Source organism: Protomyctophum bolini, assembly GCF_963924005.1.
Source record: "Protomyctophum bolini genome assembly, chromosome: 9".
In the NCBI taxonomy this organism is placed as follows: domain Eukaryota; kingdom Metazoa; phylum Chordata; class Actinopteri; order Myctophiformes; family Myctophidae; genus Protomyctophum; species Protomyctophum bolini.
The window spans coordinates 15398491-15418205 of record NC_137870.1 but is presented as its reverse complement, the minus strand read 5'-3'; the positions used below and the strand labels follow the sequence as shown (position 1 = coordinate 15418205).

Here is a 19715-nt window from a genome sequence, read left to right as displayed (position 1 = left end):
ACTTACAAGTAGGACATTGATAAAAAATAAAATAAAAAAAAAGATAAGATAAGATAGAAAAGAGGTTTCTGCCTGACGCCGGTTTGATGCCTAAAGGGAGACGGACAGTCCCAGAGCATTTGGACCAGTTGATGCCTGAAGGGAGACGGACAGTCCCAGAGCATTTGGACCAGTTGATGCCTGAAGGGAGACGGACAGTCCCAGAGCATTTGGACCAGTTGATGCCTGAAGGGAGACGGACAGTCCCAGAGCATTTGGACCAGTTGGTTGCCTGAAGGGAGACGGACAGTCCCAGGGCATTTGGACCAGTTGATGCCTGAAGGGAGACGGACAGTCCCAGGGCATTTGGACCAGTTGATGCCTGAAGGGAGACGGACAGTCCCAGAGCATTTGGACCAGTTGATGGCTGAAGGGAGATGGACAGTCCCAGGGCATTTGGACCAGTTGATGCCTGAAGGGAGACGGACAGTCCCAGAGCATTTGGACCAGGGACTCATGTTGTCACATCGCATGCTGCACATGGGGGTCTGTGTTCGTTAACTGTGTTGCCATGGTTACTGAAGAGGCAGAACGCAGACATCAAGTCGGCCTTGAGAGTGACCTTCTCTCTCTCTCTCTCTCTCTCTCTCTCTCTCTCTCTCTCTCTCTCTCTCACACACCTGTCCACCTGTCAACTCTCAATACGCACACACGCACGCACGCACACACGCAAATAAACAAATGCAGTCAAATCCAAGCCCATGTGCACGAACACCCTCACGTGCACGAACACGAGGTGACAACAGACACACACATACTGCTGCACCTGCTCAGTAACTCTAGGACACAAATGGAACAACATGGACCCATCATTTGGATTCCACAGTGTTATTTGTATTATTTTCTTTAGCTTATCTTTTTAACCTGTTACATTAATAGTAAGGATTTTACACTGTAGACCGGTGGGCTCCCAAAGATTATATAATAGTTCCATTTGTACAGTCTCAGAGTTACCTTTGGACCCCTGGTGGGGCCCGGACTACACGTTGACCTAACACGCAGGCGCACACACACACACACACACACACACACACACACACACACAGTCCCGCCCCCTTTCAGAAAAGCGAGTGGCCCAGGAAATGAAACCCCAATGCATTCTCCCATCGGCACTTCTAATATAATTTATTTAAAGATGGTTACGCCGCGGACAAAGCCAACTCGGATCGTGACAAATCATGACAATGAACACAATGTTTTGGGCCGATCAAATCATTAGAAAGAAGAAAAGAAAGTCAGGAGACAACATTATTTGTTTAGTTTTTCGTCTTATAAATTATTTGATCGGCCCAAAACATTGTGTTCATTGTCATGATTTGTCACGATCCGAGTCGATCCGATCCGTCTTTAAATAAATTATATTAGAAGTGCCGATGGGAGAATGCATTGGGGTTTCATTTCCTGGGCCACTCGCTTTTCTGAAAGGGGGCGGGACTGCGGCGCTCTATAGGCTCTGTGCACACAGAATTACTCTTCCTACTTCTGGGCTCCTTCCCTACTTCCTTCACAGGTGTTACCGATGATACTAATTAAGGCTCTGTTCCTTATAGTGTACAGTGGTTCTCAAACTTTTTAATTTAATAACTCTGAGAGTGTAAATGGACCCTTAAGGGGAGGCAGTGGCTCAGGGGTAGAGTGGCCGGTAGAGCAGCTGGATGGGAACCGTGAGGTACCCCGTTCGATCCCGGGCAACCCCAGAGTTAATGTCGAACTGTCCTTGAACAAGATGCTGAACCCCTAATTGCTCCTGATGTGCAGGTTGGTGCCTTGCATGGTTTCCTCCGCCATCGTTGTATGAATGTGTGGATGAATGTAATGCACAATCTATGTAAAGCAGGCACTATATAAATGCACCATTAAGGCCCACGCATACTTCAGTTTTAGGTGATAAACTACTCACCTTTTGTGTGGGAACATACTACTATGTCATGTAATTTCCCAAACACAGCGGTGGTCACCTTATCACCTAAAATTTGAGTTTTCAGATCCATGTGTACACTCTCAGAGTTACACACCCATACCCAGGGCCATTTGGAACCAACCAAGGACACTTAGAGACCCACTGTCAGTCAGCCAACATGCACAACAGCAGCACCCTGACTCTGTTTGACCAGAATGGAACGGAGCCTTCATTAGTAGCCCTGAGTTCTTTCCAAAATGGCGTGTGCGCATAGAGCCCATTAAGGCAAACGGCAGGCGTCTTCACTGAGATCTGAAGCAGGAGGAGCAGGTGCCGGCAGATGTGTTGTCCAGCTGTTGTCCAGAGATGATGTCGGGGACATCTGCCTCCAGCATGTCCTTCTCACTGGCGATGATGTGTTTCACCAAGCAGTTGGCTGCCTCATCGATGTTGATGTTCTCCTGGAGGTCCAGGGAGAGAGAGAAAAATAATGTTAGTTAATGTAAATTAACTAAGTACATTTAGCCAATGCGTCGCGATGCAACACATTGTGAGCTTGTAGATCTTTATTTATTGTTATTGATCTAAAAGATTTTTATACATTTCAATACTTGAAATGGGACATTCTGTATAATGAGTACTTTTGGTACATTAAGTACTTGCTGAGAGTGTACAAATGGAAGGGTCCATTTGGTTCCATTTGTATACTCTCAAAGAGTTGCCCCTTCACGCACGCACGCACGCACACACACGCACGCACGCACTCACACACGCACACACACACACGCACACACACATAGAGGATGTGTCGCAGACAGTAGCGGTTAAATAATGGGGTGTGAAATATTGAATATTCATGCAGTGTGTGCTCTGTGCATGCCGACTAGCAGAGTGGGCTGCAATGTGGTGTCACCTCCCACTCCCTATCCACCCACACTCACACATCCATACACTCACTGTCCTCACTTATACACGACAACATGACACCTGCCACTCCCTATCCACCCACACTCACACATCCATACACTCACTGTCCTCACTTATACACGACAACATGACACCTGCCACTCCCTATCCACCCTCACTCACACCCTCACTGTCCTCACTTACACGTGCGTGCGTGCGGTCCCCGGATCCCACTTTAAGAACCACTGGTATACAGTATAAGGGATATTGTTTGGGTTAAAATAAGTGTTAAATGGCTCAGTACTCCAATAGCAACCATTGCTGAACAGAGTTTTCAGAACTGTTTCTCCAGCTCTTAAATAAACAGAATACAGATACTGTATACAGGAAAGTGTTGCAAAGGTTACTGAAGGGAAACCAAATGTGAAATTGTGTAAGGCTGTAGTAATGAATAGAATAGAAAGACATGCACAGCATCCACAGTTTCACACCCTGCAAGTGTGTCAGGCAGGTGCTGAGCCAAGAAAATAACAGTGAACTAAGAAAATGAAACGCCTCGCACACTGCAGGGCTCCGTTTCCCAACTGTGTTGTGACTTGCACGGATCGTTTATATTCATCATTGGCTCTGTTGAATGCTCCGCTCTGAACGATATATTGATTGCAATTCTCAATAACAGACTGTGCGGGTGTCAATCTGTATTTGAATGTGAATTTGTGTATGTATGTATGCATTTGCTTGCGCGTGCGTGCATGTGTGTGAAATGAGTTTTCTTAGAATGGAACTGTGAAATTCCTGATGCTGCCAGCCCAGGTGCTATAATCAGGGCCTCAGTGTGTGTGTGTGTGTGTGTGTGTGTGTGTGTGTGTGTGTGTGTGTGTGTGTGTCAGTGTCTTAATGTATGTGTCAGTGTAACGTGTGAGCATGTGCGTGTGTGTGTGTGTGTGTGTGTGTGTGTGTGTGTGTGTGTGTGTGTGCGTGTGCGTGTGTGCATGCATGCATGTGTGAGCATGTGCGTGTGTGTGTGTGTGTGTGTGTATGCATTAGTGAATGAGTCCTCAGCTCACCTCGTGTCCAGAACACACCAGTCTTTCATGTCTAGACATTGTAAGAGAGTCTCATTGATGTGAACCTGACTCTTTTGAGCTTGTAGGACATATAAGGTTTCCACCCGACAGATATGTCATAGCTTCAAACGTGTGTGACAGACTAACCTAGCCTCACCAGGCTTTCCACCACCTCGGAGGAAAGCCTGGTCTCTGTTTCAAAAGTCTGTATGATCCTGTCGGGACTAGGGAGCGGATGATATCGTTACGTCATGTTGTAGTATTGTTTTGTAGTCGACAGGCAGGAACAACAGGCGGCAACTTCCTTTTCCCTCAAGCCGATTTTTATCAATAAAAGCTACAGGCTACGAGAGCTTTTATTGAGAGAAATCGGTTTGAGGGAAAAGGAAGTTGCAGAACAGCCGTTGCTGTTGTTCCTGCCTGTCGACTACAAAACAATACTACAACATGACGTAACGATATCATCCGCTCCCGACAGGATCATATACCCTAAATGAAATGGTGCCCAGGCTAGTGACAGACAGACAGACAAGCTCAGGTGTTGGACAGAACACAGCCAAGGTTAGTCAGTTTAGTAAAGTATAAGTTAGTAAGAAAGTCAGTAAGGTTTACATCAGTAAGTCACTAAGTCAGAGAGGCCTAGTAACAGTTATTTTACGCTATGTGGACCAAACGTCTCGTGAAGCTTAGTGACAGGTGATGGCACTAATGTCATGTGAAGCCCTGCCATTCAAGCATCAGGAAGCCTAGAATCTGTGCCTCCTCCTGAGTTTGGGCCGCTCAGTATACAGTACATTTATTTATTTATTTTATTTATACACAGGTTTAATGTTTGTCTTTAGTTCAATGTTTGTTTTGTAAACGCCATTGACAATGAAGGGAAAATTTACGTCATAATGTGCCTCATTACGTCCTATTGTCTCTTTATTGTTAATCGTGTTTAACGTTTGTTTTACATCACCATTACATCACCTAATCAACATGAGTTAGACTTTAATATATTAGCACCCCTCACAATCACGGGTATGATTTTTTTGTTCTCAGAATCCGTAGGTCCCCACCAATTGCCATTCGACACATTTCACCAAAGGGCCATGAGACACACATCCCAAGCTTTGCCCCGGGCAGAGATTTGTGACTTATAGATTGGCCAAGAATGAGGGTTTCTGTCCCCGTTTCAATGCACTAGCTGACCAACCAATGGTTCTCAAACCTTTTAATTTCAAGGAACCTCTAATCCGTAAGGGTCCATTTGTACACTCTCAATTAAACTTGAATTTATAGCGGCGCCTTTCAAAAACCCAAGGATGTTTGAACGAGTACTTCACCCAAAACATGACCTATTTTCTATCAATTACACACCCCATGAATTCTTTTTTGTTTTTGTTGCATTCCTAAGCCAATAAGTTGATGACCGGGTCGTCAGTCACTCAGGCAAACTCAGGCGGAGGAGACTTGAAGACTCGAAGAGTCTCTGCAGGTCATTAACCCATTTAGACCTGAGGCCGATTTTTGGAAAGGTCTTTCTGAGAAACAGAACAAAAAAGACAAAACACACGTGTTCCCGCATTCCCCGACTTCTTAGAAAAAGTAACCGCGGCAGCCGGTCTAAATGGGTTAAAGGAATTAGGAACTCAAGGTTTCATGCGATGTGTAATGGAAATATAGATATTTATTCTTTCCATTTTTGGGGTGAACTATTTCTTTAAATTCTGAGAGGGTCCATTCGGTTCCATTTGTACACTCTCAGAGTTACAGACCTGGGTCCATTCAGTTCCATTTATTTTGTACACTCTCAGAGTTACAGACCTGTAAGGGTCCAAATCGGTTCCATCAACAAACTCAACAAACCCTTGGAACCACTGCACCAGACCCCTGGCAGCACACCTAATGTCAGCTCCAAGTACTTACTGTTACCCTGCTAATGATACGCTGCATTGGCGGTGCCCATTATCAAACCCAGGACCTCGTGGTCCAAAAAGGCGAATGTTCTAACAACTGAGCTACCCGGGAACTCCTGTGGGGTACATAACGCTGCTGTTGGGCAGAAACCTCTTATCTCCATATTGTAACTTTTTGTTTTTACGTACATGTATGCCCTGCTGGCCTACTTGATCATACTAGTGTCACGCAAAACTATCACAAGTTATCAGATCTGCAAGGTCGAACGTTTTTGAGCTTGTATATCTGCTATTTTGTTTCAAACGAAAAGCGACGATAAGTGTTTATTTATACCCTGCAATGTCCAAACCTATCAACTGTCTATTAGCAAAAAAGGGTTACTTATTTGTGGAGAAATAATGGTAAACACGGACATCTCGTGGTCGTGGTAATGACTGAACTTCAGCTTGTATAAATGACTGGGACAGTGCCAGGACTATTTTCTGCTTGAATCGCCGTCAGGCGCTCTGCCAAAAACACAAAACACTGGAGGGCAAGAGAGAGAGAGAGAGAGAGAGAGAGAGAGAGAGCTGCTATGCGAGGTACAGCAGCTGGGAAGGGGAGAACTCCAACACATCTTCACCATAGAACGTCAGTAGGTGTCCAGTGCAAGTAACAGTCGGAATAATGGTACAATTATATCCCTTTTATACCCGTCATAACATGACAGGTATAAAAGGGATATAATTGTACCTCCTCAAAGTACATTGGCCGGCAGGTTTAATCCCATTTCATTCAATTTAATCCACTTATGTTACATAATATAACTGACAAACAGTGTACTTTTTTGGTGAAATTATTAAGAAATATCATGTAGTTTTATTTTGGATCTGTTTTATTTTATTTTTTTCTTGAAGAATTTAGGTAATTAGTTAAGAAGGTGAAGGTTAACTGGATGATTGGTTTAAGGGGGTACAACTGGGTGGTGTACTGTGATTGTCTATTTTATTTTACTTTCTTTAAATGTTATTGTTGTCAGACGTAATGTCATATTGTATATACCTGCTATTTTCTTTGTCTTATGTTATCTGCCAAAAAACAATTGGTGGTTCTACACAAATCATATGCTGCATGCAACAAATTGTCAGAACCTTGAAAAAACGTTGAAAAAAGAAATGCCTGGCAGAAATTGGCACTGGGAGCTCAAAATCGTTTTCTGTTGACACACAGCCTTAAGCAATAAACAGGGTACATAAAAATGCAGATGCACAACTTCACGACTGTTTCTCTCCCTGAATTTTTGCAGGGGATGACTGATTGCACATCAGCTGTCTAGTCCGATTAGCTCGGCTCAAGCCAGACGTGACTGCTTAAATCAACCATCAGCCCATTCCAAAATGTGTTAGAACTCTCTCCATCATTAATCTCTGTATAGACGAATCCACGGAGGGGTGCCCTGGGCGCAGTCATAGCTGAGGCGTAACATTAAGCACAGCTTGACACCTCAGTATTGATCACCTACACCTACAGGCCTACAGGGCACTGCTCCAGGGATTTGTCTATAGGCACTCGGGTATTGTGCAGCCGTAAAGTGCCTGCCCACCACTGCGAGGTTGTGGGTTCTACAGTATCTACACTGCAGGGGTGTCAAACTGGTGATCCGTGGGCCGCATGTGGCCCAGGGAGAGGTCCAATAGGGAGAGGGCCCGCTAATTGCCCTGCTGTAGACGGCTTTGTCTCTGCCCAGGTGTGGAATGTTGTCACTGACGGGCTCGTTAACAGTCTATTGAACTACTAGTTGAGTTGTGGTGGATACTCTCCTCACTGATCCTTAGCAGGACATGAAGAGGCTAACCATAGTTACAGCTCAATGGAGTTTCATTTCCCTTAGGCTACACACATGCACGCATGCACGCACACACACAAGACAAGATGGTCAGAGCAAAGAGATGTCAGATTTCATGATGGCAGGTGAGTCAGTAGGATTGACTGAGTGAGGACACTCAAATGTGTGTGGGGAGGAAACAATTGCAACAACTAAATTGGGAAGAAAAAGCAAAGGCAAAATAAATAAACCCGACCACAATATGTGTGTGTGCTTATGTATTTGTTCATGAATGCCTGTGTGTGTGCGTATACGTTTGCATTCGTCCATGCACGTGCCCTGGGCCCTCACCTTAGCGGAGGTCTCGAACCAGCCCACAAAGCCGTTCTCCTGACAGAACTGCTCCATCTTGATACCGTTGTTGGTGAGGACGTCCCGCCCCTGGTCGCACTTATTGGCCAGCAGCACCGTGGCCACATTCTTCCCATTGGCCAGTGTCAGCTTGGAGTCCAGGTCCTCCTTCCATTTGGTGACGGCCTCGAAGGAGGCGGGCCTCGTGACGTCGAACACTATGAAGGCGCCCATGGCCTCGCGGTAGTAGACCCGCGTCATGTTGCCGAACCTCTCCTGACCTGGATGCACACGCAGGCACGCACATACAGACAGAAACATCAGTGGTGTACAGTCAGTAAATACTATACTTCGTATCGTTGCTGTCGAGCAGAAACACCCCATCTCCATATTCTAATTGGTGTGGACGGAAAAAAAGTGGTCAGAGTACAAGATGTAACTCAAGCGCAGTACTGTAAAAGATATAGGGGTTCTCAACCTTTTGGTCTGGGGACCGCCAAAAATACTTTTTTGACCACGACGGAGGGGCGCCGTCTCTATAGCGAACTTGAGCCACGACAGACACCACCGAGCGAGCTAACGCATGCGAGTTGCCGTGCCAAACGTTGCCCCCCAAGGGAAATGCCAACACTGAGCAATATTTATTTCCCAGCACGGAGTAACCTCGCATCAGTGTCAGCAGACTATCCACCTCGGAGGAAAGTCCAGTTGTAAAGCAATCAACACAATCAGATACGAAATCACCACAGGAAAACAAAATAATTACAAAACAAAACATTTGAATTAGAGATTAAATTAGGGCCTGATTTTGGACAGGTGGATTCAATCTTGGTTTGATTGGGACACACAACAATACCAAACTGTGTTTGCTTTTGACACATCAGTGAATAGGTTCTTGTATAAATTCTACTAATTAGGCTATTTAAATGAGTTAAACGTTCAGAAAGAAATCTGGTGACCCACAAACCCCTGCTCTAAGACTAGAGAGGTTCTTCCACCGCTGCATAAAGATACAGAGGCAGTGTGATGCGAGCCTGAAGCTCATTAGAGACAAATTAAATATTCAGTGTGTTAATTACGGAGATGCTGAGATGGAGAGAGAGAGAGAGAGAGAGAGGTACAGAGATGAGATGAAAGGAAAGGGCAACACAATGGGTGGAGGAGAGCCAGATGGACTAATTAAGATTAAGTGTGTGCGTGTGCACGTACGTGTATAATTTACTGCACCTGTGAGGGTCAAATGTACCCACACGTATAGTATAATTTGATAAATGTACATTGTGTGAGGATCGTTCTCCTGGTTCTCACAAGAAAACAAAAATACTTTTAGAGTAAGACTTTGCAATTAGAAACGTCCTGAGAGTTCGGTCCCGTGCGATAAATCCAGTTGGAATGTTCTGTCTAATTTCCTCTTCCATGTCCTCAGTGGGAGCAGCACTGGCAGGCTACCTGCTGATCACATAGCATAATGTCTGCCATTATTCTACTTCTCAGAACTCCCCGTTAACCCCTACATCTAAACTCCCACATGCCAAAGTCTTCTTAACCCTTAACCTAATCTAAGGTTTAGGGTTAATTATAGAGTACAGAAGTCCTGACGTCATGGGTCCTCGCTCCGCGGGTCACGGGAGTGTTTTGCTCATAATCAAAACCCCATGTTTTTTTCTGTTTAGTTCTTTGGCATCCAGCCAGGCACCTAGCATACATTTATACTTCATTGCGCAACAGTATTGCACGCAGAGAACAGCTGATATACAAACTCACATCGCGTCGCAGATGCGACTGTTGTGAGAATAGAGGTCTGCGTGCACGACCACGGGATGAAGCATAAATTATACTTGATGGGCTGCAGGTGCGCGTGCAGTGGCAGCCATGCACAAAGAGACTCTGCTGCCATGATCATGAACACACCTCCAGAACAGAAACCAATGGATTATATATATCAAGAGTAAGAGATCACAATAAAAATCATAATCATTCTTCCTCCACACTGGGAGAAAACAGCATCTGAAAGTTTGATGGGGCATTCTTTTAGGGGACCGCCCATAGATCCGAAGTACCATTAGTCCGAACATGCGGAAAGGTTGTCGAACATGCGCTGTTGGTTGGCGAACATGTGTTGCTCCCTTGCTTGCAGTTATGTTTAGGTTATGTTTCTGGCTTAAGGACTGTGTTGTACCATACAGTTGTATGTACAGTATGTACAGAACAAAGAATGTTTGCTTTCGCCATGTTGTATCATCCTCAAACCACTGGATAACAGAAATAAAACTAAAGATTGGCAGAAATGTTACCATTTAAGTTAACCCATTAAAGCTGCTCTACAAGGTCACAGCACGTAATCGTGACACTTAGCTGTAGATCTTGTAGCTTGTAGATCGGATATTTTTACCGAGATAAAATCTGACTAATCTGTAAAAAATAAAAGTAAAAATAACTGAATTTTAATTTAAATACAAATACTAGGGGTCAAGGGTACAAAACCTTTAATTGAGTGCATCAGATTTGGTTTATCTGATTGATCAAAATTACAATTCTTGACATAATGTTTGCTGTGATAATCCAATGATCACAGATATATCAAAGTGATCCAATCAGGTTTTTTTTTTTGTTAAGATCGTTTTTGTTTTTGTTTTGAATTAGGCTAAATTCAATCGGATTAACTCAGATAGAGATTAACTACTTAAGACCACATGCGATATAGAGCAGAGGTCGAGCACTATTTCCTGAGCTTTCAACACAAACTCTGGAGATTCTGCCGATAAAAATAGAACAAGGCTGAAGGTGATGTTTGTCTTATGTTTGCTTACACAAACAGACAGTGATTTATTACGTCTGGAATGTAGGGAAATGTTTCCAACCTACCACCACTCACAGTGCCCCAGCTGACTTTACTAGGCTGGGATGGCTAAGACAGAGTACAAGAACTTGCAATGGGTCTGATCTTGAGGGGATCGGTTCGGTTACCATGTGTCTGTCAAACTACTTTACTATAGTGTGAGAGACGCGCACGGGCACAACACCAGAGGCAGCTCAACCGATCTCGTTCCCCCAAAATTCTGCAAAAACTGAATGTTTATATAAATATAAATAATACATTAACTGGTTCATTGGCCATGCCCGATGAACATCTGACCGACCGAAACGTTGCTGCTTACAGTAAATAGAATTCTGTACATTTTTTTCCTACTATTGTGCCACCAGAACGTGGAACGCCAGACCACCGGCCATCAAACGGTGCGACTCCGTGTCTTCATTCAAAACCACCATAAAAAAGCACCTGTCCGTAATTCATGACAGGACCTGGATATTAACCCCTATGTATGTCAGAAGCAGTGTTGGGCTGATTTCATCCCTGAGCCCCGAGCAGAGAGTTCCAGACAGTGGCTGTAGATCGGTAATGTTATAAATATATTTAAAAAATATATATAAATGATTGAGTTATGCCTTGTGCTCAAGGGTCTGCAATTGGGTGGATTGCAAAAGACAAATGCAAAAAAGTTGGCTAAATACTGTTCTGTCTCAGCTATTATGGGCAGTCTATCTATCTGGAGAAGGCGATATTTAAAAAGAAATCACACCCGTGTGAACCGAGCAGGCAACAGTGTCTCTACACTGTCTCTCTCTCTCTGTTTCACAACAGGTCAACACACACACACAATAACATAATAATAATAAAAAACAATAGAGAAACTGGTTATTTCTTATATCAAGAGCATTATTCCTGCTAGCATTGATCCATTACAGTTTGCTTACTGTTCAAATAGATCTGTGGATGAAGCAATCTCTCTTGCTTTACACACTGCCCTGGTACATCTTGAAAAGAAAAACTCTTAGGTCAGTCAAATGTTCATAGTTTATAGTTCCGTATTCAACACTATTGTTCCATCTAAATTAGTGTTGAAACTCAGTGGCCTTGGTGTGGGCAGCTCCATCTGTAACTGGCTTTTCTGACAGGCAGGCCCCAGTGTGTAAGCATAGGAGAGAGATGCTCATCCACAATTCTTACACCACACGCTGTACGAGAAAAGCCCACAACAGCATTAAAGACACCAGCCAAATACCCTGTTCCTACCACTCCCTTCCAAAAAACACTACCAGAGCATCACATCTCGTACCACCCGTCTCAGTAACAGTTTCTTCCCCCAGGCAGTCAGGCTGCTGAACAGCTGACCTTGAACTGTACTGCACTGTCACTTCACTTTGCACTTTGCGTTTGTGTTCTTTCTTTTCACTATAGATGTTTGTTTTTGTCCTGTGTCTATAAGACTGAGAGTGCTCTGAGCTAAATAATTGTCATTGTATTTATTTATAACAAATAAACCTGAACAAATAAACCTGAACCTATATATATATATATATATATATATATATATATATATATATATATATATATATATATATATATATATATACCTACAGGCCTGAACCCACAGGCCATATCTCCATAATTCTCTGATCTCACATGAGTGTCGGCTGGCCTTCTGCCCCCATAGCCCCCCCACCCCCCCCCCCCCCCCCTCTCCTCTCGTGCACCCACCCAGGCGGTCCAGTGAGTGCACGTGGTCATGTGTCTGGCTCTCATGTGAGTGAGATTTGAGGCCTGGACTGTGGCGCCGTAGAAAGCTTTGATTGTGAGCCGAGTCTTCCTGAGGCACTGTGCTGCGTTGTGAGCTTGTAGATCGGCTATTTGCACTACTTCTTAAACAGTTGCAATTCATGTATTACATTTTTATTTTATTGCTCTGTGAAATTACTGGGAAAAACACAATTGAATTTGTATTTAATTCAAAATGCTTTTTTGGGAATGTTTTAAACATTGTATATATACACCGATACCCTCGGGGGTCACTAAATATTTTGGGGGGGTCCTCAGATTATAAAAAAACTAAAAAAACTGAATGACTGGAAAATGGAAATTAAGAGGTTACATAGTACACATAGTTTCATGGTTTTCATGGTTTCAGTATTTATTTATGATGAATTTTCTCTATCATTATGGTTATTGTAGCAGTCAATTTGTATTGGGGGTGGGGAGGGGGCCAGGGCGGGGGTCCCCAGCTAAAGACGTTGAGAACCTCTGCTATAGACCACTGGAAGAATACAGCCAATTCCCATGGACCACACACACACACACACACTCCTAGAGACCTCTAAGGGCCTGCAATCCCCCAAGAACACACAAGGCAGGTGGAGCCTCCTGTTGGCTCTGGCAGGACAATAGCTGGAAGCCGGGTCAGCAGTGATTTGGCCAATCACTGCTGACCCGCCAACTAGAGTGTTGGGTGGGGACCAACTGATGGTTCCAGGCCAAGGCTTTATCCATTATAGATGGATTATAATGGCATGCGTCTTTGATGTTTTGTATTGTACTAGCCCTTACCCGTTGTGAGATATTTGCCCCGTGGGGGGTACTGCGCCCGGGTGCGTTTGTAATTGACTAATAAATTCATTAATAATCATTAATGTGTCAAATCGAAAAAAGGGCTTCGTTACGCCCTCCATATTCATATGGTCAATGTCTGTGTGAAAAGTGGGAGTGATTGGTGCAGGCAGTAAGGATCTACGACAGTCACAGTGACACACAGACAGACACACACACACGCAGACAGACATTGTTAGAATTATAGTATGATGATGATGATGATGATGATGATGATGATTGCGAACGCAGTGATTGTGAATGCAGTGAGCACTTACTATGAGACCTAGCAGATCATGTCTGTGTGTCCGTGTGTCTGTCTGTCCCGCTATCCAAATATGGAGTGTGTTGCATCAGCAATCACTCAGCTCCATATATGGGCACAAAAGGGGCCAGGTCCACTCAGCTCCATATATGGGCACAAAAGGGGCCAGTGATTTGTTTGTTGTGGACCTGGCCCCTTTTGTGCCCATATATGGAGCTTCACTAATTTCACAGTACTACACAGTTCTCACTAATTCGTAATTTATTCTAATTGTTATTGCAATTTACGATCTGCGTTCGCTTCCCGTGTTCGCGCGTCTTACTCGTGATTAAGTACAATTTTTTGGTATTTGTATACTTTACTTGAGTCTTTCCAATTTCCAGTACTTTTACTTCTACTCCACTACATTTCAGAGGCAAATATTGTACTTTTACTCCACTACATATACAAAACGTACAGTAACCACATCAGCCATCTGAAAGTAGCCGATCTACAAGTTCCCAATGTGTCGACTCGATAATATGCAATGCAATGTGAGCTTGTAGATCTGCTAATTTAAAAATATATATACTCAATTTGAAAGTTTGAAATGAGACATTCTGCATAATGAGTTAAATTCCGGATTTTTACTTGATTGGAGTATTTCTATATTGGAGTAGTCAACTTTTAGTTGATACTTCAAGTAAAACATTTGAGTACTTTCCCACCACTGCAAGGACGGCCTGGCAAGAGACAGGCCTCTGTAAAGGATCTGTAAAAGTAAAACATTTTGGCCTACAATGGCCTACAAAATATGGATGCCAGAGATAAAAGTGCTCAAGTATATGCCTGTGGATTTTATAAATATTGAAGCACATATAAATAGTGAAGCACTGAAAAGCATAAAGCATTATACGTTGCGTATAAAATAGCAGATATAAAATACTGTATACTTCTGAATATTTGTGCAAAGCTCCCTCTCTCTCTCAATCTTTGCTGCCTGGACATGATGTCACAGAGACTTAAACCCAATCCAACCCTTGATGCTGAGTGCCAAGCAGGAAGTGAAGCACCTGTAGAGATTTTGTACAGGATTTTCAATCTAACCAAGGATATTTATTTATGTAAAAACTGTCAGCTCTGTTAGTCAGACATTAGACCTGTTGGCTATTAGGCCTTTGTATAGCTTTGAGGGGCCCACCATTAGATCTGTTAGATGGCTATTAGGCCTTTGTATAGAGCGCCGCAGTCCCTCCCCCTTTCAGAAAAACCAGTGGCTCAGGAAATGAAAACCCCATGCATTCTCGCATCGGCACTTCTAATATAATTTATTTAAAGACGGTTACGCCGCGGACAAAGCCAACTCGGATCATGACAAATCATGACAATGAACACAATGTTTTGGGCCGATCAAATAATTTATAAGACGAAAAACAAAACAAATAGTGTTGTCTCCTGACTTTCTTTTCTTCTTTCTAATGATTTGATCGGCCCAAAACATTGTGTTCATTGTCATGATTTGTCACGATCCGAGTTGGCTTTGTCCGCGGCGTAACAGTCTTTAAATATATTATATTAGAAGTGCCGATGGGAGAATGCATGGGGTTTTCATTTCCTGGGCCACTCGTTTTTCTGAAAGGGGGAGGGACTGCGGCGCTCTATAGCTTTGAGGGGCCCACCATTAGACCTGTTAGATGGCTACCAGTAAGACGCGCAAACGCGGGAAGCGAACGCAGCTCGTACATATTTGGGTTTTTTAAAGATTTATAGCACGCCATCACACTCATGTCACCATGACTCAGCCATAACCATATAAGGAGTCCCCAAAGCAGCTCCATATATGGGCACAAGTTGGACCACGCCATCACACTCATGTCACCATGACTCATAACCATATAAGGAGTCCCCAAAACAGCTCCATATATGGGCACAAAAGCGTGACACACGGACACACAGACAGACTGGCCAGGGGGAGGAAGTTTAGTGACCAGGATTACTGCATGTTTTTTGTGAGGGTACCTACCCTAGGGGACACGGGGAGAACATGCAAACTCCACACAGAAAAGCCCTTTCGCCAACCCCGCCTTCGGGTATGGGCACTGATGACGCGGAGGAGGAAACACGCCGCCAACACCCACAGCTTCCCAAGCGGGAATCGAACCCAGGACCTTCTAGCTGTGAGGCGACAGCACTACCAACTGTGCCACCGTGCCCCCGGAATATCAATTCTACAAGTTGTGAGCTGGTATATCAGCTATATTAATTACACAATAGGACATAAGTGGTTTACTATGTTTTATAATACTAAACTAAATATGCAAAGTAACTTGTACTGAGATCTAGCGGAGTATAAGTATATTGAAAAATGGAAATACTCAAAAAAGTAAAAGTAGGCTATACCGCAAAACTGTATTTATAGGCCTACAGTACTTGAATGTAAGAGGAAAATGTAAACTGTGTTAAAGAGTGTTAAAAAGTGATATACATATCGCTATAGGCTGTTCACTGCAGGTCAAAAACTACAGCAGGGTAATGGCAGGCTGCATACAACACTGACCTTACAATACACAATGATGTATAGGCAACTACAGCTGCAGCTAATCACACTTATGATGAGTGGCAATACTGTATGCATATATGCATAAATCTAACACATCCATTATTATTAGCCCTCTGCAGCTGTGTTGTTTACACTGTCCGGCCATGTGTTTCCAAACTCAGCCAAGCTTCTTCACACACACATGCACACACACACACACATGCGCTCGCGCGCGCGCACACACACACACACACACACACACACACACACACACACACAATCAAAATGGAGTATTACTTTCCACCACTGACCACATGACTTTAGTTTTGGCGCTGTGCCAAGTTTGTTTTCTCCTTTCAAAGTGTGTCAAACTCTATAACGGTGGTTCTCAAAGTGTGGTCCAGGGACCATCAGGGTTCCTTAAGGGTGGTTCCAATTGGACCCTTTACAAGTTTGACTGCAACTCTGAGTTATGTTTTTGCGAACCATTGCTCTCTAACATAATTTGTTATGATATGCATACTGCATAGGGTAGGTGTGGTTATGTCAGGTTTGAATTTAAGAATGAACACGTACATTTACAGGTCAGCTGGTTGAGATGTGTGACATCATGTGGTTTCCTCTTGGAGAGATAACGATTATAGGCTATGGTTTCTGAGTCTATGACCACTGTGTCCAGACCTGAGACAATCCCATGGCATTATTTATTACAGTGGATTTAAGACTACTTTACACTTGTAGGCCTACTACTTCATCTTAAACTTTACAACACTAGTGAAGTACATTACATATGGTAACTGTCTCTATTGAACCATAATTTTACTTTTAATATAACCAGTGAAACCTCACATTGCTTGGATAATTACGTGGCTATACTTTATTCACTTTCCGAAAAGGGTTCAATTTCAGAATAATCCAAAAAAGAAAAACTGCATGTAACATATCGCTTATATGATCCCTTAGATTACCGGTATGTTCTGTTTTGTTTTTTTACCTGCGATGTCCCATAGCTGGAGACGCACGGTGGTCTGGTCCCAGTTGAGCACTTTGAGAGCGAAGTCCACCCCGATGGTGGCCCGGTAGTTGGGGCTGAAGTTATGGTGCACGTAGCGTTTGATGATGCTGGTCTTTCCCACCCCGAGGTCCCCGATCACCAGGATCTTATACAGATGCTCCTTGTGGCTGTTCTGCATGCTGACCGATGAGGAGAGGGCGACGGATGAGCATCAATGCCCCCGTTTAGTCAAGTTATGGATGGAGAGGAGCGGGGAAATAGGGGCGAAAGGCAGAAAGAGAACGAGGTTTGGAGTTGGACGGCGATTGAGCCGGCAGAGGGAAGCGGTGGGTGGGGTGGGGTACTGTAGTGGAACTGTACGCCCTTGCCTGTCTGCCTGCTGCGCCCTGCAAGGAGGAGAAGGAAGTGAAGAGCAGGCAGCCAAGAAAAAAAAAGTCGTGTGCACTTTGTGGAACTTGTGACTTTGCGCGCAGAGCGGTCGAGACGAGAGCAGCTCTGAGAAATAGCCTCACTCTGCCTGTAGCCTACTCAATTTTTTTCCCACAAAATAAAGGACCACTTCACCCTTTTTCAATGTATCGTCATGATATGCTAATTTGATTATGCTCGTTAGCCTATATCTCATGCATGCTTATAATTCATAGTTCTCACACATTTTAATTTGAAGGAAGGATCCCCATAACTATGGGTCCAGTCCAGTCCAGTCCCAGAGTTTATAAACCCATGTATAAGGGTCCACCGTCCACTTTGGAAAGACTGTAGTCAAGTATTAGTCAACTATAGGAATCCCCATGGTGATGTCACAGGTGCATGGTCACAGGTTTCTGAACTGTCCACAGCCCACCAACGAGTGCATGGAAATAGAGCCTTTCTTATAATGAATTAGTGAGGACCAATTAAAAGATACGGTTGAAAATAGATGAAGCACAAGTAAGTAGCAGTAGCCTATAACCTACCACACTAACGTATAATAGCCTAATAATAATAATAATACAAAATAAAATAATAATATAAAAACTCTGCAGGGAAAAGGCCTGCACTTTATTCCAACGGTCACTTATACCAAAGTAAAAGTAAAACATTTTTTTCAAAGGTCTACAGAAAATGTTCAAATATGAATGAAATCGGGCATGCATGATTAATGTATGCTTTGTAGTAGTAGGCCTAATATAAATCTGCAAAGTAGCCCAAGTTTTCACGACATTTGCCTCTGAGATGTAGGCCTACAGTGGAGTATTTAAGTACAGAAAAATGCAAATACTCAAGTAGGCCTACTCTAAAGTAAGGAAAACAAGAATGATGACTCAGTCATAACTGGTAGGTGCAGAAAGCTCTCGTTTATGAACATACAGTATAATCAGTTTGTGTGATCAGCTCACAGCTTCATTTTGCAGCATTCAGAATATGCATCATGCCGTTCAGACTATAGGTCTTATGGGTACGTGTCCCATTTGCTAAGACAAATGCCTAGAGACGAGGCAGACAATCATGAAATAGTGTCCACTACGGTCACTACTAGAGGTAGTAGCAAATGTAGTTCAGGTGCTTTTCAAGCACCTGGCAAAAATACCTCAGAATTGCACTCGAGTATACAGTACTTGCAAATGTATCGGTTAGGAGGCGAGGTGAAAACTGAGATGGCTGCTATAGGGTTAAACCCCCTTTTAGTGGAGCTAAGAAGCACTGTGGAGAATACCATGAAAGATGTAATTTTCATGGTATATTAATATTCATAATGTTCATGACGGGGGTGGTAGGCGTAGGCAAAACTACATTACCCACAGATATCAATGTAAAATCAATTGAAATGCAAAGTCTCTGACAGGTGGAAACCTCAGAGATGTCCAAAAAGTTTCAGGATTCAAATTGTGGTCTTGCTTTCACATAAAGTAACTTTTTTTAAATGAATGAATAAAACATAATTTTGTCCAATCTGTATGATAGTTAATTGACTATTGAGACATTTAGATCATGTCAAACTTCAAAGGTCATGTCTCACCTAGACACATCCGATACAAGCAGACAGGCTCCATTAGCTCATTGATAAAAATGTCAGCACTTGCCTGGCAGGCAGCTTTAAGTAAAACGAATCCACCACTGCTAGAAACTGGGGCTGAAGCGGAAATGGCAAGGGAGTAGAATCAATTACATTACATTCCCTTCACAAAATGATCCAAACACTTTCCTTTGATAATCTCCCAGGTGACTCCAACTCCCAGAGTAATTATGGCAGTCATGAGCAATGTGACAACACTAACACATGAGTCAACATTGTCATCGCTGTCAGGTGGAAACCTTGCATGTCCAAAACGGTTCACTTTTATGAAGATGTAAAAAATAAGGAGGAAAAGGTATTATGTATTCCAATGGATACAATAGTTTCACAAGCTCTTGTTGATACTTTTGAGATTGGTGGGAGATGGCAGATCTACTGTACAAGCTCACGTATCGCAATGTGACCTTGTAGATCTGACATTTTTGCTATTTTGTTGCACTGTAGAAAAAAATATGGCATTAATTTACTAA

The 19715-nt window shown here is 43.3% G+C and overlaps 2 protein-coding genes across 3 annotated transcripts in view; both read right to left on the bottom strand.

The window, feature by feature from the left end:
- Window positions 1–1388: 1388 nt before the first annotated feature.
- The window catches only part of nlrc3l (NLR family, CARD domain containing 3-like), a 234648-nt gene continuing 216321 nt past the window's right edge, over window positions 1389–19715 (bottom strand). Inside the window, exon 15 of one of the 2 annotated variants that reach the window (XR_013964645.1) lies at window positions 1389–1483. The gene's annotated coding sequence lies outside the window, so the exon portion shown is untranslated. Of the gene's footprint in view, window positions 1484–15281; window positions 15294–19715 lie in introns of those variants that run through there. The other variant, XR_013964646.1, reaches the window with a different exon arrangement.
- rab38a (RAB38a, member RAS oncogene family) lies at window positions 1961–17675 on the bottom strand. The gene is made up of 4 exons (XM_080772671.1): window positions 17652–17675; window positions 17169–17575; window positions 7970–8250; window positions 1961–2400 (listed from the first exon to the last, which is right to left on the bottom strand). The coding sequence occupies exons 2-4, from the start codon at window positions 17365–17367 to the stop codon at window positions 2242–2244; spliced, it is 639 nt and encodes a 212-aa protein (XP_080628797.1). The 5' UTR covers window positions 17368–17575; window positions 17652–17675; the 3' UTR covers window positions 1961–2241.